Here is a 26925-nt window from a genome sequence, read left to right on the forward strand (position 1 = left end):
AATGTATATTTGTTTGATCCAGATTCATTATTGAAAAACGTTTGAGAGTTTAATACTACTAAGAGCATGTGAACGGAATAATTAATTGTGTTGCTCACAGTATCAGGCGGTTTCTGCGCCTGTGGGGCATGCTGTAGAGATTTGTTGAATGATGAGAGCTGTTCCTTTAAGTCCTCTGCCTCTCTCTGCACCACCTCTGCTCTCTGAAGGGAGAAAAAAAAAAAAAAAAGGTGAAGAGAGAAATACATTCATTTTAACAACTGACAATTAATCTCAGAACATTCATCAATTCATGCCCGACTGACTATAATTGATTTTCCTAAACACTCAACCTAATAAATGTTAGGAGGGGGGGAAAGAAAAAAAATCATGGAAAGTGATGGATTTTTATTTTAAACAGTACAAGGAAGAAATAATTGAGCGATTATGACAGTAATTTAACGCTAGAAGCAAGGAATCCCCTGCTGCTGTTAATGCTGCAGCCCACTGAATTTATCAGGCTGAAAAAATATGAGAAGAAATGGAATCTTTTTTATTCAATTTATTTCTATACTCATGCAGAGAATGATTTCATTTTAGAATTACTCGTGGGAATGACTCATAGGGGGAGACACGGTAGGAACCTTTTAATCTGCTAGGGACGGAATTTCTGTATCAGATTTGGACATCCTGACAGTGGTGGTGAGGGGGTTAAAAAAAGAATTTCTAAGGCTACAATTATTTGGATTTGCTGTTGCCAACTTGCCCTTGAAGGTGCACACTCCCCGACTTTTTTTTCTTGCTGATCCTGGCTTTACCACTTAGTGAGTTACTGGCCTAGAACAAGAATTTGCGTATTGGGCGTCCCAATACCTTATATGCCGTCCCAATACCTTATATGCAAATCCTTAACCAAAGTTAGTAATTCACCAACTAAAGTGTTAGTCTACCCAAAAGTGATATTTTAGTATTTGGTGAACCATGGTATGTTAGGTCAGGCCCTTACATCTTGAATGTCGTGGATACACAAACAGAGAAACCCCTCTGCCACAATCCCCAGCTCTGTTTCTGTCCACCTGGAAATTTGGGTTGTTCTCCCCCACCTTTTGTTGTTCTAACACCTCCTGTTACCCTTTGTTACTATGTTTGCCATAATATTAACTACATCGAAAATCTGAAAGTGAAGTAGTAGACCCTCATAATGGCCAAAGCAGGTGTGCAAATCCAAAAATTCAAGAACAGAGAATTCAAGTTCCTGAAACATACAGGAAACGTTTAGATGGTTTAACTGTCCGAGATCTAAAATAGTGAGATAACAGTTTTGGGTATACTGACTGTTTCAGGGCTTGTTCACACCAAGCGCGGTGCAGATGCAGAGCAGTTACAGAACGCATCAAAAATGCATCCAATGTATTTCAATGGTATTTTGGGCACTAGTTGACACCAGAGTTCAGTTCTAGAACATGTCGAAAAACTGCAGCATGCCCTATTTTTTCTGCTCTGGAACGCACCAAAACTGCATGCAAACGCCCCGGAACACACTGAAAGACCATTTTAGCCTAGAATAAAAAAAAAACAACAACAGCCCGGAATGCGTCATAAACGCGGCAAAACACACTGCACTGCATGTGCAGAAACTAATGCAGATCTGGTCCGCATTTGGTGTGAACAAGCCCTAAGGATGGATAAGGATGATGAAACCAAAGCCTATACTTTTGAAAACATGTTAGCAATTGCAGGTCCCACATTTTATTGTCAGGTCAGTCCCTTTGCCCATGCACTGCAGCATTTCTAGTCAGCTCCCATAGTGTTCTTAGGCTGGAATATCATGTTCTTGTTCTGCCAAGCTGAAAGGCTGCCACACTGGCACAATCCTTAGTCTACTATGGAGTGTAAGCCCAACAGTCATGTGCAGACAGCTCATTGCTGCAGCCTGTACGACATTCTTCTGTCATTCATTACACACAGCTCATAACCATGGGTTTGGATCCTGACAAAGATGGATTGATGAGCAGCAATCCACATCCAAAGCCTATTGTTTAGTAGTGCAGCATTTGCAAGGCTGTTCATGATCCCACCTACTGCCATTAGTGGACAAGATCCCATGACACCTAAACTCCCTCACTGAAGGCCATTGTTCCTCATGCAGCAAGAAAGAGCATGAACTTTCTTTAGAGAAGAACCGTGGTCTAGAATTTAGGGGTGCTGCACTTCATTTTTCTATCGCTTTACACACTGCAGTGAACCAGGGACTGCTGAAGTTCATAGCTGGGTGGAGCTTAAGGATGACACCATCTACAAAAAGCACTTTAGAACAACTGTACAGCCAATATTATTATTTAGGTCGTTAAAGAAGAACTTCAGGTAGAAACATTCTTAACCCTTGTAGTGGGGCTACTCCTGCACTGCAAGGGTTAAAAAGGAGTTTCTGTCTAGGGATTAAAATAACAAAGATACTCACCTGAACCTTGGAGCTGGCTGTTAAACTGGCCCTTGCAGCTGTGCTCCCCCTTTGCTCCAGGAGTCTAAGGTCCTGTGAGTCATCACATCCAATACAAGATACTGACGGGAGGCTGCCGAGGCACAATTAATTGCTGGAGTCTGCAGGGACCGGTCTAGCAGCCAGTGGGCTCAGAGGTTCAGATGAGTACATCTGTAATGGGTAATGTCATACTTCAATTGCTGCTACAAAGGTAAACACACTTATACCACCCAAGCAGTCTTTATGTCAAACTAAATGGAAATGTTTGAGTAGAGTTCTCAAAGTTCACAAGTTTAGAATTCTGGTCATGTTTTTATTGCTTTCTGGGACTCCAGTTAGGGGAATGCTTCTGACCTACTGTGTGGTTGTTGGCATAGGAAGTGGGGGTCAGTGACTCAGTGGTTTACACCTCTACTTTGCAGCACTGGGATCATTGCCTTAAATCCCAGCTAGGACACTATCTAAATGATACTGCATGTTGTGTGGGTTTCCTTGGGGTACTCTGGTTTCCTCCCACACTTTCAAAGACATTTTTATAGTGTACCTGGTTCGTGTTTAAATTGGTGTGCGTGTGTGTGTATGCATGCATGTGTGATATGGACCTTCGTTTTCTAGCTCATTGAGAGTCAGGACACAGACAGGACTAAAATACATTTTTTTTAGAAAACCACGGAGTCATGACTTTTGTTGTCTTTTTTTACAACACCTAAGGATTGTTCCAGTGTGTCCCCATTGGGAGATTTTTCCTATATGATCATCTTAAAACAACAAGGAATGGGAAAATCTCCCTAGTTCGGAAGAGGGAGTAGAGTTAGAGGAAGGGCACATTGCACTTGAATATTATGAAAAACGTGATGCATGAAAATGCCCCACGTGACTGTGAACTTCACATACATAGGTGCTCTGTCTTTGCCTATATGTGGTCAAATCAAAGTTCCTTTTTCAAGCTAGTAATTTTACTGCACATCATTTGAGGCAGACTACCACTCCCTTTATGGTATCCCCTGTGTATGACATCGCCAGTAAGTTTTGTTGATCCCCTGAATAAAGTAAAAACCAAGCACTGCAGAATAGCTCTTACGCAAAAAAAAGTTAATGTTCATTGTCTACATCAACATGCTACAGCATAAAAATCCATTCAAGGAATGCCCAAATCCGAGCTCTTTTCAGCGAGATCATACACTCCCAAAAGATGTGCTTAATCAAAACGTCATGTACAATGCTAGCCTGCCAAAAGACCTTGGTTAGAACTACAAATCCTTCTTGGATAAACGCAACAGTGTGTTTGCCAAAGCAGAGGCAAATAACTCCGGTCTAGAATCCATTCCAGGACCAATTTCTCAGCATGTTATTATGGTGTGTATTAGAGAGCATTTAACACTGTGATCATTTCATAATGACATTTCAATACCATTTTATTTCAATATGTCATTATTATAAACCAGACTGCATTCCTTCCCCTAAGCATATTCACATCCTACAGAGTAGAGCACTCTACCACAGACCAGTGACCAATAGATATGCATGTTCTGAATTCCTGAACTATACATACTGTAGTTGGCAGCCGTACATCTATATTTCTCTCAGTTTTAGTTAAAATAGTGTTTTTATGTCAGTTTGATACTCTACTATACCCTGTTAATAAAACGGATATCAAATGTTACCTGATTGGCTCTTTCAAGGTCGGTCATAATCATCTCAATCTCATCAGCTCTGTGAACAAAAAAGAAATTGGAATACAAAACATTACTAATAAAACATGACACTCATTCTATTAAACAAGCGAATCATAAAAAACAACTTGATACATATATTCACAGAATAGAGCTTGTACTGCTTCAAGGCAACAGTGATATGGCTAAGAAATTAGCTTGTTGATTCAACAAAAAACAGGGACTTCACTCCTGTTGTTACTCCTTGTTTACACTGGCTTTAGATTCTACAGGAGCACTGCAAAGCAGCTGCAAAGTTTTGAGCACCTTGCTGAAGCCTATAAAGTAGGATTAAGGTCTGGGCGTTTTTTACCTTAATGCATTCTCTGCATTAGGGTAAAAATGGCCCAGCACCTTTTTTCTACCTCAGTCCCCCCCCCCACACTTACCGCTCGTCCACGCCGCCGGTCCTGAAGCGATCCTCCGTTCCCCGAACTTCCGGGTGGAGGATACTGATAGCAGAGGAGCCATAGGCTCCTTCTGCCATCAATCACAGAGGGACGGCGTGTGGCACACAGTCACTGCGGAAACGAGCGCGCATGGGTGCCTCCATTAGAAAGATGCAGTGCAGGGGGCGGGGGGAAGAGCGCTGCAGAGACCCACTAGAAAACGAGGAATGAAAAACTTTTAGAGAAAAAAAAGCAACAGCCCCCAGCAAAAGAGGGTTTTCTTAAAGGAGAATTTTTTTTAAAAAATTAGGCTTTAATATCACTTTAAAGTACCATTCTGCTCCAGTTTGGGGCGCTTAAAACGTATTCAAATGCAAACAATGAACTGCTTTTATTTGGTCTATTTTAGTCTTTTTTAATGGTCTACTACACCACTGAAAAGATTTTATTATATTTGTCTGCAAAAATAAATACCCACTGATCGTGTCAGAAATTCAGAGCTGTCCTGCTGTGTTAACTTTGTCTGTGTTATCTTTGCGACTACAAAACAATTCCTCCTATATTATAGAGATGGGAAGAGGGGAGGGATTCTTTGGCTTAGAAGACAACTGGGCATTTCTTGCAATTTGTTACAAGTGTATTTTTTGCAAAATATATTTTTCTGTACTTGCAGAATCTTTAAAGATGTCCCGACATACACTTTAACCACAGATTATCATGCTTCCAGCTGGGTTTAGCAGGCTTTAACATTACTTGAAGCTTGTTAAAAGCCTGCTAGCTGCTTGTTTCAATTTACAATCTGCACTCCTATTTAGATCTGTTTAAAATTCCTCATAATGGAACTAAAGTTTTAGTTAAAGGCTTGAGCAAAGCTATTTCAAAGTTGTACAAAATAAAATAAAGAATGTAAAGAATATATAAAATAAGGGATATAACAGGAGTTACTCTTAAGAGTAGACTTCCAGTCTCTAATGACTGGCATGGTACCAATGGATTGGTGCAAGGCCAATGTGGTGCCTATATTTAAAAAGGGATCAAAGTCTTTACCAAGTAATTACAGACCTGCAAGTTTAACTTCAATAGTTGGGAAGATACTTGAAAGTTTGATAAAGAATAACATGCACATGTTTTTGCTTGAAAATTATAAGCGATAGTCAGCATGGATTCACAAAAGACAGAAGAAGTTGTCAAACAAATCTACTTTCTTTTTAGGAGGAAGTAAGCAATACATTAGATAAACGAATGGCTGTGGCTACAGTATACTTGGACTTTGCAAAAGCGTTTGACACAGTTCGCCAGCTTCCTGATTGGTCGGGAAGCTGGCCAATCAGGAAGCCATGCGGCGAGTCATTACCCATCCCCCGGCTTCCTGATTGGCCAGAAAGCCGGCTCCATGCTTCCTCGTCACCAGGAGCATGCAACTGGCTTCCTGGCCAATCAGGAAGCCGGACGGCATGTAATGACTCACCGTCCGGCTTCCCTATTGGTCGGGAAGCTGGTCACCTGGTGACGAGGGAGTATGGAGACAGCTTCCCAGCTAATCAAGAAGCTGGACGGCAAGTCATTACACGCCACCCGGCTTCCTTAATGGGACTTCCGGTATCAGCATTTGGTATCGGCGAGAACAAAAAAAAATAAAAAATTATCTGTACTCGTACTCAATTCCGAAAAACCAGTATCGGTGCATCTCTAGTCTGTGGGTAAAGAGCATTCTCTCTGTAATTGGATGTAATTGAATCATTAGTGATTAATGATTCATACTCTGAATGGTCTGAGGTTGTTAGTGGAATCCCCAAGGTTCAGTGTTGTGCCCTTACTGTTTAACCTATTTATAAATGACAGAGTTGGGGATTAAAAGTACTATTTCTGGGTTTGCAGATGACACCAAGTAATGTAGTGGAATACAGTCCTTACAGGATGTCTCCATCTTACAAGCAGATCTGAATGCACTGTGTGATTGGGCATCTATTTGGCAAATGAGGTTTAATGTTGATAAATGTAAAGTTATGACATTGGGGACTAAAAACATGCATGCGTCATACACTCTAGGGGGAGTATGTTTGGGGGTATCAATGATGGAGAAAGATTTGGGTGCTCTGGAACATCATAGACTGAATAATAGCATGCAATGTCAAGCTGCAGTTTCTAAAGCAAAATACTTTCTTGTATTAAAAAAGGTATAGAATCCAGAGAGAGACATCATCCTGCCCCTGTACAAAGCATTAGTAAGACCGCATCTGGAATATCCAGTTCAGTTTTGGGAACTACTTCACAAAAAGGTTATTATGGAACTGGAGATTGTGCAGGGAAGGGCAACTAAACTGTTAAGAGGTATGGGGAACTCAGCTATGAGAATTTGTTTTCTCTTGAGAAGAGGCGATTAAGATCACCATGTATAAATATATAAATGGCTTGGTGCCAAATTATTCTCTTTAAGGTCACTGTAAAGGACAAAGGGGCACTCTTTGCGTCTGTCGGAAAAGAGGTTTAACCTTTGCATACGGAAAGGATTCTTCACAGTTAGAACTTTGAAAATGTGTAATGGCCTCCCTCAGGAGCAGTTCTAACTAGCTCAGTTAACTGTTTAAAAAGAAATCTAGATGCATTCCTAAATGCACAGAAAATTACTAAATGTTGACTACTTATCAGTTTAATATACACCAGAGATTGTTGATCCTGGCAATATCTGATTACCTTAAGGGATAAGAAAATCATTTTCTTTCCCCTGTTGGCACAAATTAAGCCATGCTTTATAGGGTAGATTGTAACCCCTCACTGGCAAGGCCCTCCTTACCATCTTGTCTTAAATTGTATTGTGATTGTAACGTCCTCCGTATTTTGTAAAGCGCTGCGCAAACTGTTGGCGCTATATAAATCCTGTATAATAATAATAGGGTTTTTTTTGCTTCCCTCTGGATCAACGGTGGGTAACTGTTGGCACAGCGATGTGATTTAGGTTTTCTTTCTCTTATCTCTATAGGTTGAGCTCGATGGACTTGTATCTTTTTTTTAAATCTGACGAACTATGCAAGGAGTGGCTATACATACAAAAGGTAAATCGAAACCCCAAAGAATCCCAGGTGGACAAGAACAGGGTCAGAAATTATGGCAAGGAGCTCTAACTTTTAGGAGCATCAAAGACATACAAGAACCCAGGTGCTGACTGGCGTTCTAAGAAATAAAAATGCTGAAAAGTTTCATACAGATTGTGAAAGTAAAGTTCTCATTACAGTTTAACAGTTTTAGGAGTTCAATAGTAGCCCAGTTTACCAGTTCACAGTGACAGCATCCAATATGATGGAACGGAGCACACCGAGACTACCTGTAATTAATTCTAGACAAAATATAAACGGACGCCATTTCAGCCACCATGAACAGCTCAGAGAAAGAAGCACAGATTTCACTTCCATAGATCTTTCCTTTGCAGGCTAATTGCAACTGTTTACATTCCAGTTCTCTTGTTTAAGAAGAGCCGTTCTCTTCAAAACAGCTCCTAATTATAGATCGGCACTGTAAATATGAATTCATCTTAATCCCTACATGTGTAAATATTTTTACTCATGCTTCATGTTGAAAGCAGACCTTGTTGTATTGGTGCTTTAAATGATTTTCATGCGAATAAACACTTTAGCAAAATGTCATTCTACTTAATAACGGGCAATATCTGTGCCCTATTTTGGTCAGCTTTGAGATCACCGGGTCTCACTGCAGTTTATCCTTAATAAGTTTAATTTTAATACAACACATGCTTAGGTTAACATTGACTGGCTACACTGTATTACACTAAACCTTTCCTACCTGCTATTGCTGACCCCCTTCTGCACATGCTCATTTCCTGCCTGCCAAGCTGACCTACTGGCTTCTATATCTTCTGGGTCACTGATCTGAAACAAGTATGCACACCAGAAAAGTCAGCATTCCATAGCCGCATACTTATTCTGGATTATTGACTCAAATAACTGAACTCAGAGGGTCGTATGGCAGACAAGAAGCATTTTTTTTTCCAAATGAAAGGTCAACAATATCAGCCTCTATGTGTGTCTCAATAAAGGTTTATTTAAAGCTGACCTCCAGGTAAACAGCAAAATACACAAATGAAAGAAACATAAAAGGAGTTGTTTTATCTGGCAAACAATTTGGATTTTTGTCCATCTAGTCCTGAGATTTACTCAGTTTGGTCACACAAAACAGCTGCAGGATCTGGTACAGTTAAACACTTACAGGTCTCATGAATGTACACTAAAAGTAGAAGCAGCAGACTAATGAGCTCATCGCTTTATCACTCTGTTATCTCCTCCTATCAGAGTGCCCCTTTGCTAGGGCATGAGCATTGCTTCACAATGGTTGGATCCTTATGCTGCTTCTCCCTCTACCCGTCTGAGCTCTGCTGTACAGGGGATTGCTAGAGGCTGATATCAAGTCAGGTTCAGGTATTTTAACTGCTTGCATGTAAAACTACATTTAATAACGTACCTAGCTGGATTCGTCTCTTTTATATCTGCCTGGAGTACAGCTTTAAAAGGAAGGTGTTTTATGTCTTTAATTTTTATGTATAATGTAGGCAAATATATGTACATGGGGCAGATAGAGTGTTCTCATCCAACATACTTTGCTTCCTGATTTGCAGTGCGACACAATAGTTGTGCTTTACTGCTCCTTCTCGCGCTGCAAGACTGAATTGGCTGACTCCCTGAAAACTCTCTTTAGTGAACAACCTACAAATCACTATCATTTGCTAGAAGTCCTAATACAGATTCACAAAGCTTGTGTTTGTGTATGGTCGATAATAGTATATACACATGGGGCAGCGATATTACTTATTACATTTGCAAGCTCGGCTTCCTGCTTACACAACGACTGTACTTCACTGTTCCTCTTTCTCAATGCAAGCTTACGAATTAGCAAAAACCTGTTAAAACACAATAGATTCTCTAGAAGTCTATATGATAACCGCAGCAGTGATCAGACAGGAATACTAATCACAATCCCTGAAATACAAATGAACACTAGATGGAGCATTTACCACCATGAAATATGAAACTAATCCATGAACAGGAAATAAAAAGATCAAAGCCCAAAAGCAAGAAAGTAAAAGTATGAAATTCATATTAAAAATGACTTTCAGTGGAACAGTACAATTCTAAATGTGTTTTTACATAGAAAAGTACTTTCGTTTCCATTTAAGCTATGATAGGTGTAATAATGTAAAAAAAAGCAAAAGAAATGTCAACCATTTTGATCAGTTAATAACTAGCAAAAAATAGGTGCACATGGGTAGGAAATTACAATTAAAAAACAATTCCCGAGCACTCGCTACAGCAAGTCAACAAAATACCTTATTTTAACATTAAAACAGAAGTTTTTGTTGCAGAAAATTGCAAATAATACATGCAAAGCCACACTGCTGAGCATTTTTGCAAAGTGCGGTCTCTAAATAGAACACTCTACACTATATTGCTGGTATGTTGCAGTATCGTTGGCTTGTCTTGAGGCAAGCCTGCTCTCAATGTATGCATTGCTTTATATGTCCCAAGTTGGGAGCCTTGATATAGCTGTGTAGCTTTGCATGTATTTGCAAATGTTTGGAACATAAACCTGTTTTTAAAAGGAGAACTATGAGGCGAGTGCTTTTCACTCCCCTTATAGTTCTAGCCGACCTGTGACAATGAAACTGTCACAGGTCGGCTCAGTAGATCGGGAGGTGAGCGAACACATACCGGGTTCACTCGCCTCTCGATCCTGTCACGGCTCTATGCCGTGGAAGGGGGAGGGGCTGGATTCCCCTCTCCCCGCTCCGATCCTCCAGCGCTGACTGGCGGAACGGATGGGGGAGGGGGCGGGTACAGCTGGCTCTGCCTCTAGATAGGCAGAGCCAGCTGTCACTCACGCAGCTGGGCGGATCCCGTCATCTAAGTCGTGATCCGCTCCGGCTGCGGCGTCTCAGTATACCGCGAGCTGTAGCTCGTGGTATACTGAGCTTAGGGTAACGGGAGGACGCTAGTTTGTGTCCTCCCGTTACCGTAAGGAGAACTATGGGGAAAAACACTGACCCCATAGTTCTCCTTTAACCTAAATGTTAAAATAGTTTATATAAGTATTTTGTACTCAGTAGCTTAACAGTGCAGGGCAATTTTTGTATTGTTGGGGTATATTTACCGGTCATCATCCTGTATAGCAGGCTCCCATCCTACCCTACACACCAGATATATATGTATTATAAGAGCGAATAGTGTGCCTTCACAGGATAACGAATGTGAAAAAATGGGCAGAGCAGCACTGACTGACAAAACGGTAATGAATAGCAACAATGATTGGGAGGAGTTAGACCGAGGAGACAGGCTCAGACTTCAAGGCAAAGCAGTCATGTTAAAAGGGTGGCAGTGAGAGTGGCAGAAACAAGGCCTGCCCCTGGAGAAAGTTTTTTTTTCGGGCTGGAATATCACTTTAAACATTTAGCGCTCCATTTAGTGCTCTATTACTCGTATCATATTATATTTACAATGCAATTAAATCTTATCTTTGTATGATAACAGTGCTATTAAATTCATTTCACATCAATTTATGATGAGGCTGTAAAGATGGCTGTGGTTACATTTCTATTCATGCTAACGTCAATGTGCTTGTTATACTAACAGTGAGTAAAAAGTGTTTCTGTGAGATTATGAACCCATGTTGTGAACCCAGTTCACCTGAGTTTGCCCAAGCCCGCTCAAAATTGTGACCACCACCTCTTCCTGACCCAATCAGTGACAGCAGTTGCGGCGGAGGCATTCCCTGTCCCTTTGTGACGTATAGCTGTGGAGCCGGGAATGCGCCACCAATTATTAAGTTGTGAGAAGGGGGGTGGCAGTCGCAGTTCTGAGTGAACTCAGGTGAACTGGATTCCCACCAAGCCTAGTCTCATCGCTATGGGAGACCAAACTAAATGTATATGGCACGATCAGGGTTCCACCTAAGAGAAAATACATTATTTCCATCTGGAATACGTTTGGGCCAGCTAAACTAAGATTGGCAATTGTTGAGTAAAGCAAATGTAACACGACATCCTTTTTTTGGCCTATCGCATGTCACCATGCATATATATTGCTTGGTACATAGTAGAGCACGCAACTTTCTTGCACCATCATCTTCTTGGCACAGTACTGCACACCTCTACTGTACCAATCTGACAAGCTCAATTTCTGAACCTTTATTTATTTAGCGCAGATTGTGAGACTTTGTGTGCCAAAAGTGGCACTTAGGATTTATTTACAACTGGTGCACTAGCCATATCTTTCTTTTTAAACTCTTCAAATTGAACTATTATTCGGTGAATCCAAAAAAAAAGCAGGTTACCAGGTACTAAAAATTTGGGGTACCAAAAATCGTTTACCTGCCCTCTCTCTCTGAAGGTATTGGCACCTGGGGTTCAATGGGTAATATTATAACTAGCTGGCATGGACCGACAGTTTTGGCATCAGCTATAAGGGCTACCACCACTAGACAAAGTGTTTTTATACTTTTGGAAAAAGAGTGAAATGCTTAAAAGATTAGATTTTTATTGCTGCCCGTATTTCTACAGGGGAAATTAACCCTCAGTTCCTGTACAGGAACTAATGGGAATTATCTCACACATAAGCAAAGAAAGTTAAAAAAAAATTAAATTAAAATGAAGAGTTAAAACCTTCCTTCATTTTTGTTCCGTCTTCCAGCTCCAGTGTCACCTATCCCCTTAATTTTTTTCACTGGTGTCACCAATACAGGAAGTGAGGAGAACGCTCTACATTGTGGGTATATAAATCCGACAGATATTTTAAACCTTGCACACTTTCCAAAACCTAAAATGTTTTGGTTAAAGTTGGGATTTAATAGAGAACTCACACAAATTTTTATGACTTTTACCCTATGTTGTTTCCTAGTGTAAATTTTCAAAACTGGACTCAATTGGTGAGGGGGAAGGAGGTCTACATTTTGATGGTGCCTCAGGCAGCACTAAGTCTAGGAATGCTCATGGTTCACCACAGTCCCTCAGTGTTCTCCTCTTTTATAATTTGTTCAGCAGTGCTTCACATTGTTCCTGTGGGAGAAAATGCATGGCGATCGTATCTGTGGCTATGTTATCATTATTAGGGAGAAGCAGTTATGTTCCTCTGCTACTCTGTTTTTTGGAACACTCATTCTAGAGATCATAGGCTTATATCTTTATATGCCTGATTGCAGGCAATCTGAAACAACTTCCAGGGACGTTTTGCTGCTGAAATGATGAATCTGTCCTTATAATGCACTCCGTAGACAAAAGCAAGATCAAACCATAATACCAACATAAATGATTTCATATGTTTAAAAAGTATACCCCTATTCAAACACTGACACTGACACCAGGGGCGTGAATAGAAATCACAGGGCTCCATAGCAAAATTTAGTATGGGGCGCCCCCCTAAAAAAATATGCCACAGAACAACACATTGCTACAGTCATGTGGCACAGTGCCTGAGCTACAGCATAAATTATTATATATGATATGATTACATACAGTTAGAAACCAATCACTATCCCAGGATGCATCTATTGCGCATGCAGGCAGAGTGATTGATTCCCAACTGCATGTAATCATATCACATACCATGCAGTGGATGTCTCCCAATCTTTAATTTGAACGGGTGACAGCTGCCGCTTGTAAATGCCAGATTATTGTTTCCTGCTGCAGGAAAACGCAAGTTCCTGATGCAGAAATCCCTAATCACACCTAAACATAAAGGTGTGAATAGGGTGAATACACAAACACACAGAGAAATACATCCCTTCCCCCAAACACACACAGATGAAGAATAACACACCCCCCTGCAGATAAAAAAAAAGAGCCCCATCACCTGCATAATCCCTGATGATGCAGTGGTTGATTAGTAAGGTCTGGTGCAGACCTTACTAATTCTTCCTTTCAACTCGAGCTCAGAGCTGTCAAAACTCAGGCTGAAAGGTGCTAGTGATTGCCGTCACTGACAGAGATGCAGACCGTGTAGCTACGGTGCTGGTATTTTGTGACCCTTGCGCTAGAGGCTGAGACTAGACTCAGCCTTCCTTCCTTCTGCTGCTAGGGCCCCATAGTGGCTGCGTGGGCCGCTAGAGCAGTAGTTCTTTCACTGATCGTCGGCATTATGTTGCTTCCCCGTAAACATTTCCCTGGAAACCCTGAAGACCGAGTGAAAGTTCATTTCTGTATTTGAGTATTGTTCCTTTTTCCAATGATTGCAAGGACTGAGTTAAAGGAGAACTATGGGGTCAGGGCTTTTCCCCATAGTTCTCCTCAGGGTCGGGGGAGGGACACAAACTAGCGTCCTCCCGTCACCCTAGGCTCAGTATATAGGGAGCTACAGCTCGCGGTATACCGAGACGCCGCAGCACCCCACCCTGGGCCCCATTGTGGCCGCGTGGCCTGCTACAGCAGCAGTTCCCCCACTGACTGACACTTAACCCAGTACCATGCAAACTATGGGAACTGCTCTGTGCATTAACATGGGGTACACCACTGGCTTAACACCAGCCACCAGACTGTACACAACAAACCAAATCTAAAAAAAGGCAGGTGTCCTTATTCAGGTATAGATTATGAGGGTCTAAATATAACTGTTTATTCATGGTAAAACTTACAACCTGATATACATAATAACTTGCAAGCCATGAACTAAAAATCATTCAGTTGATCAAGCTGTATCTTTGCTGACATTCTTCAGTCACACGGGGCAGACTGCAGTTTACAGACGTTTAGAAAATTAGGTTTGCATTTTTTCTTGTGTTCCTTCACACATCGATGCCTGCAAACCAAAGAACTAAAGGAAAAAAATGAAATAAATAAAACAATTTGTGTGGATGTAGCCTAAACGTACAGCACTCTAGCATCACACAATTCAGCAGCATCCAGACCATAGCTCAAGAGAAAAATAAAAACATATTCCATTCTAGGGAAATGTACACATGTAAGGAATTACTCCACAATTGTCCTCTTGTGGCCCAACATGGTGTCCAAATAACTTATGTGCGAAGAAAAAAAAAAAAGGCCAACAGTATCACACAGACAACATCTGAAATGCAGGTCACAGCTCAGCATGTGACCCAATATGCAATCAAAGCCATTGCCTGTAACTGTCACTCAAGGTTCAATCATTTCAGCACAGGACAAATTGAACAGCTGTGGCTCGGAGAATTAAGTGTGCTGCATGATTCATTCTGTATCTATAAAGGAAGGCATGCGAGAATATCCTGTGCTCTGCAATGCATTACGGGCTCTTCTGCCATAGATTAGGTTAATACTTTCAACATCATGTAACGCAATATTATCGACAGCAATTGTTAAACCTTAAAAATATCCCAAGTGTCAACCATTATTCCCTGTTGTCACAGGGATACATTCTCAGTGACCTATTTGTAAATAAAATAATAAAAAATAGTTTATTGAAGGCATTTATTGCTTCCAGCTGTAAAGTGCTATTACAGGTATGGTTAAGTGAGTTCTTAAAAGGCAATGTATAAGGAATGCATAAAGGCAATGGGGGGGCTTGTTTCTTCTTGCTATTCTGGGCTGCTTTTACCACTTCTCCTCTGGAGCATTTTTTTTTTTTTACGTTTTCGCATACTTATGTTAAAATCTGCATTTTGACTTGAAAAGTACATATTTTCTGAAAGCAATGGCCCTGTAGAGTAAAGATAAATGTTACATTTTATGCCCAACACTATTTGCACAACTGTTTATGAAAAACCTATATGTTCAGTAAAAATACATTAAAATGAATTTGAGTGCACACAAACAATATAATCCTTAATTTTTTTATATAAGAATGAGGTTGTGTCAAGTATGCAGATACCAAATATGTCAAGTGTCAAAACTGCATGTGTCCGTGAAATGGCAAAAAATTATGTAACCCAAAATTATGAATAGGCGAAACGTTAAATGCATCTACAGCTCATTAGTATAAAGTTATCCAAAAAAGAGGGACCTAGAATTATTTCTCTCACTCAAGCACATCCTCTGTTCCAGCCCGATCAATCAAACACTGTGCTTAATCCACTTTTTATCCAGCTTGCAGCCGGGATTTTGACAGCCTTAAACCAAGAAAGAGCTAAATCGCGTTGGGTTTACACTCTGCAGATGACATCAAGGAATGGATGCTCTTCAATGTTCCCCTATTTGCTAACCTGACAGTGTTTATTGTAGTCCAGGGTTCACAGAAGTAGTGGGATAGCCTAGGAACTGCTGCTGCAGCCGTGAGCTTGTTATGATCATTTCGAGGCCAAGAGGTATGGGATATGGACAAAGTCCTGAACTGATGAAAGTGTATGTATAGCTAAAACTTTTTTTTTTTATCTTTGGATAGACCAGGGAAGAGTTCAAATCCCCTGTCACGTTTTCTTTTTTTTTTTGAGCTGCTTTTCCCTTCATTTTGCAGAACCAGCAGGACATCCCTGCAGTGATTACTAATGATTACCTAATTTAATAAAATAACAAAGGCATAGAAGAGCAAAACCATAAAATGTATCAAAATTACATTGAAGTGAAAATTGTAACAACACAAAATATGCACCCACAACCTTAGGATGGCTGCATAGGTGGGCTATAATTTGTTTAAAAAAAAAAAAAATCAAAAAAATCTGTACTCAATAATATCTATACTTTCTACCCCTAAACTGCCAAAAACCATGCTAGACACCCGATATCCAAAACAACCTGTGTAATTTGGTAGCAGCAGACATTACCACTAGAGGTCACCTACTGAAATCCAATCTGCCTTTAAACATGAAGCTCTACAGCTAAAAGAACAGTGTGTTCACTTGAATGCTGTATTTGCACTCCCCATAAGCTGTCAGAAATCTAAGTATACATTGTGATGTCTAATGCCTGGAAATTGCACATTGCTGCTGTTTTCTGTTGCTTAGTAAATGAACTAAGGTGAACCTTGTGCATTCGCTTCATTTTACGGTAGAGATGAAGCCGTTCAGAATAAGCGCACTCCAGATTCACAGCTTTCATACAGTAAACATATGGCGATACAAGCAAATTAGCACCTACAAAGGCAGAAAGTGAACAGAATTCCAAGATACGTAATAAACAAGATAACAGCCTTCTTTCAAATGAAATATTGTACGGTATTTACACTATAATCGCTCAAGGTAATTAAAGCCCCTAACATTGATAAACATAGAATTGTGATAATGAGTTCCATTCTCCACAGAAGGAGAATCCCCCAAAATTATTAACTGACAAGACCGTAACGCACTGGACAGCATTGATCAAGCCGGGTCGCGCTCTGGGACATGCAGCATTTTTTCCGACCACACTGTGCCAGAACGGAGGGCATTCCTGTACCTTGCATTCCACTGCAGGGTACAGGAATCCCCAATGCACCAAAAACATACTAGATATGGTATGACCTGGCCCTAAAACTAGCAGTAGGTCCAGAGATAAGGATTGCTGAAATTGTATGAGAGGGTTAAGCTTGGACCAACCTTCTTCTACCTCCTGTGCCACCTATTGGTCTTTTAATGTGACAGGTGGCCCCACTGACCAATAAGGAGGTTCAGGTGTGTAGAGGGGGGAAGGGCCAAGCATAGCTTTCACGAGACAAATTGAGATTAGCACGGACTATCTACTGATCATCCTGGTTTACAGTTTTCACTGATAATAACCCAACTACTTCTCATAAAATTCTTAACCTAAAGGATAACTTTAAAAAAGTACAATTACGTTGCGCTGCATTTCTTTGGATGCTGAATGTCTAATTAAGATGTGTTTGAACTGTGGGCAACACAAGTCAAATGCAGCCTTTTCTTTTAAACCCTGCTTCTTTTATTGGAATGCATTAAGATGAATTGCGTTTGAATGGAAAGCACAGCATTTCAAAAAATTTCCTGGACACAAACCCTTAAATGTTTATTTAAAAAACAAATATTTCTGAGAGAAAGATAAAAAAGAAACAAAGTGTGCATTGTAAAACTTACAAACCTAAACAAAAATGAGAATAAAGTTGACTTTAAACTAATATAATTTCTGTTGAAACATCTCTGAACATTTCATAACATTAAAAAGGTCTGCATGGCACCACGGGAGGACATGGGAGTCTCTGGCTGTGTTTGATCCTTCAGAAAGGTTCGGAAGCGCACATTATGTTTAGTGACCAGCATGCTGCTGCCAGACTTGTTTAATCTGCCTTCACGCAGAAGAGACATGTCTATGCAGCGATGACTAAAATGGTCTTCAAGACACTTTGTCTATAGCTTTCAAGTAACTGTCTGCTTGACTGGAGTAAATATTTGCCTACTGTGGCTAAATTGTTTGTTAATGTTAAATGCAGGAATTACATATTGTTTATCACCATAGCAACAACATGAAAAGAATCATTGCCTCCATTTTAATTCCAACGAGCCTTGGCGTTTAATTAAATTAAGCACAATGAAGAAGAAAATCATAGCTGGAATGCTTGGCTGCAACAAAATGAATTCTATTTTGCACAGCAGAAAAGGAAAAAGAGAGCAAAAAGTGTTTTTTACACTGTCCCTAAAAAACAAAAACAAAACCAAAACATTGCCATTGCAGGACTTTGGGCCATTTGTGTTAGTACCGTGGTTGTTACTTGACTGGCAGACACTTGAGTTATTCATAATAAAAGATCTGACAATATGAGCTAAATTAATGACTAATCATTTATTAATTATCAGGATGCTCAGAGCAGTGTTTATAAGTGGATGAATGCTACCCCAGAGAGGAGGTTTTAAAGAAAATGCCATATACATGACATATGATCAAGTCAAATGAGATAGATCTGCCCAAAATCACTTTTCGTGACCTGATGTATTATCCACTATAAGTGGGATGCAGTCACTAAGGAATAGACAAAAAGTCTTTCCATTGATGCAACCATGGATGCAGCAGAAAATCCTTAATCCCAAACACAGTATTTAAAATGCAGTCTGTAGCATTTGTCATTGCAATACCTCATGATATGCTGACCATACATTAAGAAAACAATCTATTCAATAGTTTCATAGACTCTAAAATCTATTGATAGATTTTCAACAATATTTTAATTTGTTTCAAACAATTTTATGACATCTAACCCAAAATGAACCCAACTGGGAGGGTGGCAAAATCTAACCATTTGGGCAAACAATTGTTCAAGCGATTCTCCTGGCATTATTGTGATACTGATGTAATTTACAATCAAGTAAACCAATCGAAGAGCAAAATTATTCTCACACTGATGACAGCTTCTAACCAACTTTGGTTATTAAACATTTAATGCAGTCAAATTTACCACTGGTTTCCGTGTCATCACTTCTGATAAATCAGTGCTGCTTATTTCCACCCTTAGAGTGTTTATTAATAACAGGTTATATATGTAAACATGAATGTGAAACTTACTGATTTACTGCAACTATACCCTAGTGTGGTTTGCAAGATCAATCATTTTAAATATAAATTACATGTATATGCACTATAAAAGAACAAAAGTATCACAATCCAAATATGTACCAATTCAGCTGTTTTGGTGATGACAGTGATAGTCTGTCAATGCTCTGTTCATTTAATTCCTGGAATAAGTAACCTGTAGCACAACATGAATAAGTTGCCATAGGCATTTTAGACATTTATCTTGCTGTCTCGTACACTTCAGAAAAGCTGTAAGGACTTTACAGTAAAGGGAAGCTGTACTGAACCCCTCTAAGGTCACACGTCTGCCACAGATTATACTTGCTAGCTCAGTTTGTGATAAGAAAGTATTAAATGGTCATCTGGTATGGTTTCAAAATCATCTCTGAGGTAGTTCTGTGAATAAAGCTTAATAAGGATATGTACTCTGTTACTCAAGATACACGCTATAGAGCCAAACATTTGAAGACACCTGAACATCACACCTACCTACACTGAGTGGCCAGATTATTATGACCACCTGACGTTTGTAGGCAAATTAGCTATAATTTCGCTATGAAGTTGCTAGAGGGCCAGACCATCATAAATAGGGAAGCAGGTTGTTTACCACGACAGTAGAAGTGATTTTTTTTCTGAAGATATGGGTAAACAACGCGATTTAACAGCCTTTGAACGTGGGGTGATTGTTGGCGCGCGGAGCCATGGAGCGAGTATCAGCAAAACAGCAGAATTCGTTAAATGTTCAAGAGCAGCTGTTGTTAAAGTGTTTAAAGACTGGACTGTCAGCCGAAAATCTGGGTCTGAACGTGCGAATTGTGGCCGTCATCGACTAGTCAATGTTAGGGCAGAACGGAGAGTGGCAAGACTGGTACAAGACAACAGAAGGGCAGCAGTGCATCAAATTACTGCAGATCTTAATCAGGGATCCTCTCAAATGATCTCAGAACGCGGTGTTTGACGTACACTGCATCGTATGGGATATGGAAGCCAAAGGCCTGTTCAAACACCTTTGCTGTCTGCAGTTAAAGAGATTAAACGTCTCCAATTCGCACTGGAACACAAGGAGTGGACAGTCGAGCATTGGAAAAAAAGTCATGTGGTCCGATGAATTATGTTTCCAGTTGCATCATGCAGATGGCAGAGTGAGAATTGGGCGGGAACAGCATGAAAGCATGCACCCCACATGCATGAGTACAACCCTTCAAGCTGGTGGGGGCAGTGTTATGGTTTGGGGCATGTTTTCCTGGCATGATTTGGGCCCTTTAATTTGTGTAGAACAACGTCTGAATAGCACAACATACCAAAGTATCGTTGCTGATCAAGTTCATCCTATCATGTTGATGGCGTATCCCAATGGAGATGGCTTCTTCCAACAAGACAATGCGCCATGCCATGGTGCTCGTATTGTGCAGGAGTGGTTTCAAGAACATGAGGGAGAATTTACCTTGCTTAGGTGGTCCCCACAATCACCAGATCTCAATCCAATTGAGCATTTGTGGGACAAAGTTGAAAGAGCAATCAGGCAGCTGGTTCCACAACCATCAAATCTCACAGAACTGGACAGTGCTATTCATAGGTGTGGTGTCAGATTCCTCGCATAACCTTTCAACATCTCGTGGAGTCAATGCCAAGAAGAATTGCCGCAGTATTAAAAGGCAAAAGGTAGCCCAACTAAGTACTGATGGGGTGGCCATAATAATCTGGCCACTCAGTGTATATTGCCAAATGTATTTGGACACCCCTCCAAATGACAGAGTTCAGTTTGTTTTTTTTACAGGGAACACTTCTGTTACTACAACGGCATGCAAAGACATCTCAGACAACTGCTTGCTTCCAACCTAGCGGCAACAGTTTGGGTAAGGCCCTTTTCTTGTTACAGCATGACTGTGCTCCTGTGCACAAAGCCAGGTCTATAAAAGCATGATTTGAGGAGTTGTGTGTAGGAGAACTTGAGTAGCCTACACAGAGGCCAGACCTCAACCCTAATGAACACCTTTTAGATCAAAAGGAAACCAATTTTGAGCCAGGTCTTCTTCCCAACATCAGTACCCACCCTCACAAATGCTATTTTGGCTGAATGGGTACATTTTCCCACATACACACTATAAAATCTTGTAAAAAGGCTTCCCAGAAAAGTGGAGCATATTATAGCTGTAAACGCGAGGGCCAACTCCATATTAATGCCCATGGCTTTAAAATTGGAAGTGTCATATTGGTGTGATGCTTACGTTTGACTGTATAGTAGATCTCTTTAGGTCAATCAGATGTTTGATCTTAGTGGTTTTTCTGGTCCTAAAAGTGTTCCAAAATAAACTTTTTGGAACAGTGGCAGACAGTAATAACCTTGACACAGATGCCAACATTTTTAAATAATATCTAATAGGACATGTTCCTGCTAAGCAGGTGCAACTGAGCACACTCATTAATACTGCCCTGGAGATCTGTAAAGAACTATGCCTAACATTAGTTTATGATAGAGGTACAGCTCAGTCAAAGCTAAAAATGCATTGTTAACATACATAGCCATGACACTGTGGAGGTTGCTGTAGTCCATTATGCCAGCCTGTTGCCAAAAATCAGTGTGTGTGTGTCTGTATGTGTGTTTAAGGAACACAGTCACTTTTGCTATCTGAATAAGTAGACAAGGTATTCCCAATTGCCTCCACTATGCTTCCGTGTTTTGTTGCTGGAGGGATGAAGTGCACACCATTGTGTCAATTTCCTTATGCCCCTACAACCTCTACTGTCTGTTATTTTCCTGACCCCACATAACTTTTAGCTCCAGCCATCCCCACTTTGCTCAAGCCCCCACCTTCTTAATCTGCAAAAAACCTTCCTGACCCCTGACCATCACTGCAGAAATATTTCCTGAAAAGCAGTACACCTGCTAACTCTTCATTTTATTCATTTTTTATTATTTATTTTTACAGATCCTCTTGAAGACATGGGCTTCCATGTATGAAAAATGAAATTGTTCCGCCAGATATCCAGTTAGATTTAAACCCGCACTAGAAAACGACAGCTTGAGTCTGTAGTTATCCAAAGGTAATAACACACTGATTATTTTCACTTTGATACATTAAGACCACTAATTTGTTATTAGGAATTAAATGCATGTTTCTAGCTTTATTACCAATTGTATTTAACAAATTGTAGCCTGGTAAAATAGATACATTTTCCTTGTGTCCTTTGCGGGGGCCTGCACTGATCCGGAGTGGTACAATGCAGATCACAGCAATGTGTAAGGGTCTGTTCACACAACGTCCGTTTTCTGTGCTGACCTGATCCGTACGCTCCTGCACTAAAAATGCATCCCAATGTATCCCTGTGTTTTATGGGCTACAGTTCTCACGTGCGCAGTCCGTTCAGGTTACGACAGAAAAATACTGCATGTCACATTTTGTACGGTCAGGAAATGCAAAACGCGTCAAAAACGCACTGCACTGCAGCTATCATATTGACAGCCCCACTCCAGGAAAAAAAAATTTTTTTTTTTTAACTGGAACGCTTTAAAAACGCGGCAAAAACACATAGCACTGCGTCTGGAGATCCACACCTGATCCGGACCTGAAACTCATGTTAACAGGCCCTGAATGGGCCCTAACTCAAGACAAGTATACTCAAGACAGATGTTTCAAATTCATTTTACTTAATTAGCTGCCTACTTGTTTCATGTCATTAACTCAGAAAGAAGTGAAGTCTGAGCGCCTAGCAACTAGCATTTTCAGGAGATCTGCAGTAATATCTTTATCTGACAGGTTTGTATTTCTATTTACTCACACACGGTTAAAAATACATTTAGTATTGGTCAACAGGAGTGAGCAATACACAAGCTGCTGACTGATTAAAATACAGCAGGTTAAAATGGCAAGAAGGGCAATGAAGAAGGATGTAAACATTGCAACTCTAATTGTTTAGGCTTTTGAATTGTGGAGCTATGAAAAAATTAAGAATGTGGCTTTAAACTTGTGGAAAACCACAAAAATGCAATATAAACACAATTCGGTGCATCTAAAACACAAAAAAACTGAAAATATGTGTGCTGTCAGTTGCATAAGTGTGTATGTACCTTAAACCTACCCCAAATACAGTAGCCCTCTTTGCAGATGTACAAACCATAGGATAACCCTAAAATCTACACGCTGCCTATGAGGAAGCATGCTATACACTAGAATCCAATTTTCTACAGGCATACAAGATACACTTCACTTAGTTTTAACCATGCTCAGAACAAGGATTTCAGAAACCTTCTTTTCCCCTAAAGAACATTCAGCTGCCTGCTTGTTACATCATATTATAATCTTTAAAATGATGAAAAAACCCCAATGGAACTTACCGCTAATATCGAACAGTAATACTTTACTTTTTTTTAAAAAGTTTTTATTTTGGTGGGGAGGTACAGTATATACTGTACAAATCCAGCTGCCTGACTTTTTGATGGATCACAGACTTCCTCTAAGGTCCTATAAGTGCCCTTTCAATGTACCCATTCTGCTGCGTTACCGCATAAAAGTTAAGGCAGCCAATTGGTGTAAAATAAACTGCCAATGACCGGCAATGTAACAAAAACAGAGCTGCACCTTTTTGCATACACAAGGCACCACAACACGTGGTATATGCATTACAATGCATAACCAGGTGGGTCTGTTGGCACCTACTGTACCATGTGTTTGGTGTTTTAAATGAATGGCACTGCAATGCCAAGAACAAAGTACCGTGTGGTAACGTGTGGTCTCAAGGCCACAAAATATGTGGTCAAAAAGGTTTGAAAAGCTTAAAAATGTAAAGTATCTGTCTTAAATTGACCAATATTACCGATACTAACAGTGAAGGGGAGCCATGCAGATGCTGCCATGCTCAGAACCAAACCCAGACAACAGGCCCAAAAGGCTGGACTCCTACTACAAACTTAACACTAGAAAACAACAAATTGCATACAGCCGGTTTTGGGGGGGTTTTTCAGGACAAACAAGATATTTACTTCCAAACATTATTTATTTCTATGCAAGAGGGGGCAGCACAGTTGCTTAGTGGTTAGCACTTCTGCCTTGCAGCACTAAGGGTCCCCGGTTCAAATCCCGGTCAGGACACTATCTGCATGGTGCATATTCTCTCTGTGCTTCTGGCGGTTTCCTCCGGGTACTCCAGTTTCCTGTCACACTCCAAACACATGCTGGAAGGTTTATTGGCTCCTGTTTAAATCAGCCCTGTATGTATGCATGTGAGATAGAGACCTTAGATTGTAAGCTCTCTGAGGGCAGGGACTGATGTGAATGTGCACTTTGTAGCGAGCTGCTTAAATTGTCGGCGCTAAAAAATGCATTGATGCAATGTTAGTTTAAAAATAATAGTGTTAATGTAGATAAGTGTACATTTTATTTGATAGTTTGTCCCATTTAAAATGACGCTAAAATTATCATTCTGGTACAAAGCATTGCAAAGGAAAAAAAATATGCTTTCAACTTTGCACTTTTTTAATGCAATACTAAAAAAAAAATTAATATAAATTTAAAAAAAGTTTAAATATTAGTGGTTAGAAAAGTTGAAATTAAACAAAAAATCAATAGGAAAATGATAGTTAAGTGGAGGTCAGGCCCCATTCACACTATAGCATTTCATGAACGCACATCACGGTGACGCATGTTTATGGCACGCATCCCCAATGATTTCAATGGGCTCCTGAACGTGAAAGTAGTGCATGAAGCAAAATCTGTGACAAAAGCTCCACGCTTTTCCCCGCACATGCGCATTTGTTCCAGTTTGTGTGCATCTGAACGCAATGGTGTGAATGGGGCTAATTAGGGTAAACTAAGGATTAATAGGGGGTTAAAGAGGAACTTTACCCATATCTTTGAAATGACAATGAATACACATTTAGAAATGTTTAGTAATAACAATCTACAAACACATACTTCTAGATAATTGCCGACTTTGTATTCTTTGCATACCTTATTTTTCTTTTCCTCCCCATTCTTCTCACAATGGCCATTTTTACAAAGGGCAGATTAATATATTTCCCTTTACTTCCTGGAACTCTGGCACATGTGACTAGGACAGGTGACCATGCACATAATCTCAGGGGAGGAAAATGCCTTTCCCTGAGATCTTGTGAGATTACACATGAGATTTCCCAGCAATGCTCTGCTGATGTAACCTTCCCAGGATGCAATGCTTGGGCACATTACATCACTATTGACCAAGTGGACCAGGATGTGGAAAAACAATAATTGTAAGTAAAATAGAAATATGTTTAACTAATGAATGTAAGATGATTTCATAGCATGCAGAGTTGGTGTTTTTTTGTGAAAGGGGTAAGGGCTTGTTCACACCGAAAGCTTGTGCATTCCAGAGCAGTAGCTGCTGGAACGCACAGCGATCGCTAAGAAACATCTCCCCGTGTTCTGGGGCGGGAGGGGGGTGGCGGTGCATTGAATTCAATGGCACCGCTTCCACGCCCCCCCCCGTCCACAGTGCGATCGGGGTGCATGGCAAAAATTTGCCAGCGTTCCGTTCCACTGCAAACGCAAAAAATAGGGCCCCCTCCTGCCCCAGAATGTGGGGGGAAGTTTCGTAGCTATCGCGGTGCCTTCCAGCAGCTACCGCTCTGGAACACACACGTTTCGGTGTGAACAAGCCATAAAGGTTCAATTTAAACAGGAACATATTTAATTTGGAACAGAGTAGATACAAAAGTAACAATGTTAATTTGTATCTTGTATTTGTTCATAAATACTGTGTCAGATGCTTGTTTTTTAGGGTTTTTTTGCCTCAAGATTTATTTAATGGGTAGAGCTCAATACTGTGGACACAACATTAACAATCATGGAAAAAAAAAAAAGGAGATACAGGACACAAAGAAATACCATACATATGGTAAAGTAACCTGGGACATTAGTAACCATGCTGTAATGTCTTGGTGATTAGTCCAAAGCTAAAGTAAGGAAAGCATTCTGTTGCAAATAACTATTATATTGTATTTATTTGTGTTCGGTAACAGGGTTTAAGAGAACTGGGGTAGCAGGGGAATTACAGTGAAGCAGGTATTAGGCTTGGAGGATCTAGCAGGTGGTGGTGGGGGATGGGGGGATTACCTCTACCTCAGGGGAAAGGTGTGTGGGGGGATGTGTCAGAAGTGATGGTGCTGGAGTGATTAGGGATTTTTACATGGAACCTGATGTATTAGGAATTGAAAAGGGCCTAACAATATTCAGGTGAGCAGATGAAATCTGTCCAGTAAAAACAGGTTTTCTGGTTTCTATGTTTAAGGACAGTTGTAAGTTCTTTCATAATTTTGATTTCCTGCACCCGTTAGTCCACATACTTACCAATGGAGGCGTTGTTGATCAGGCGGTCTGGTTTTTGAGAGCACCAGCTTTTACAGCTGCTATATTTAGTCAATATTTGATCATTTAGACAGTCCGGAATTGCTAGAAAATGCGAGGGAGGGCTAGCGATAGTGGCACAGAAAGATAGCTAGTATTACATGCATGTGCCCTCTGCTCACAACTAGTTAAAGCATACATCAAGAAAAATATATGCAAATCTCCCCATGATTTAGCCATTTAAACAAGCTGCAAGTACAGACAAACAACTGTTGATGTGCCAATAATAAAGTATGGCTCTACTTTCCTCTTTGACGTGACAACACAGCTCAGAATTCCTAAGCATGTGTTGTCAGCCATGCATATTTACACTTCTGCTGCATTACAAAGAACACAGATCTCTCCTTATCTCCAGAACCCCTCCTTGTACACTGGAGAGAACAGGAAGTTATCAATTCACAAGATTTCTGGCAAAATCAACAGGTATGTTTTGCACGTATTAAACAGATATAACAAAAAAAAAACTTTCAAATGGTATATTTAGCAGACCAAAAGTCCATTGTAAGGGTTCACATACACTTTAAATAGCAGTATTGTCCAATTTACACATGTACACTGCGATCACCAAATACATCTCGGTTTA

The 26925-nt window shown here is 40.3% G+C and overlaps 1 protein-coding gene across 1 annotated transcript in view; it reads right to left on the reverse strand.

Moving 5' to 3' along the window:
* CUX1 (cut like homeobox 1) overlaps positions 1-26925 on the reverse strand; it is a 241199-nt gene that overhangs the window by 82401 nt on the left and 131873 nt on the right. Inside the window, exons 9-10 of the mRNA XM_018573575.1 lie at positions 4126-4174; positions 99-203 (exon numbers count right to left, since the gene is read on the reverse strand). Of these exons, the coding sequence (XP_018429077.1) occupies positions 99-203; positions 4126-4174 (154 nt within the window). The remainder of the gene's footprint in view (positions 1-98; positions 204-4125; positions 4175-26925) is intronic.

The sequence above is a fragment of the Nanorana parkeri genome, unplaced genomic scaffold (assembly GCF_000935625.1).
Source record: "Nanorana parkeri isolate BGI_ZX_2015 unplaced genomic scaffold, ASM93562v1 scaffold48, whole genome shotgun sequence".
In the NCBI taxonomy this organism is placed as follows: Eukaryota; Metazoa; Chordata; class Amphibia; order Anura; family Dicroglossidae; genus Nanorana; species Nanorana parkeri.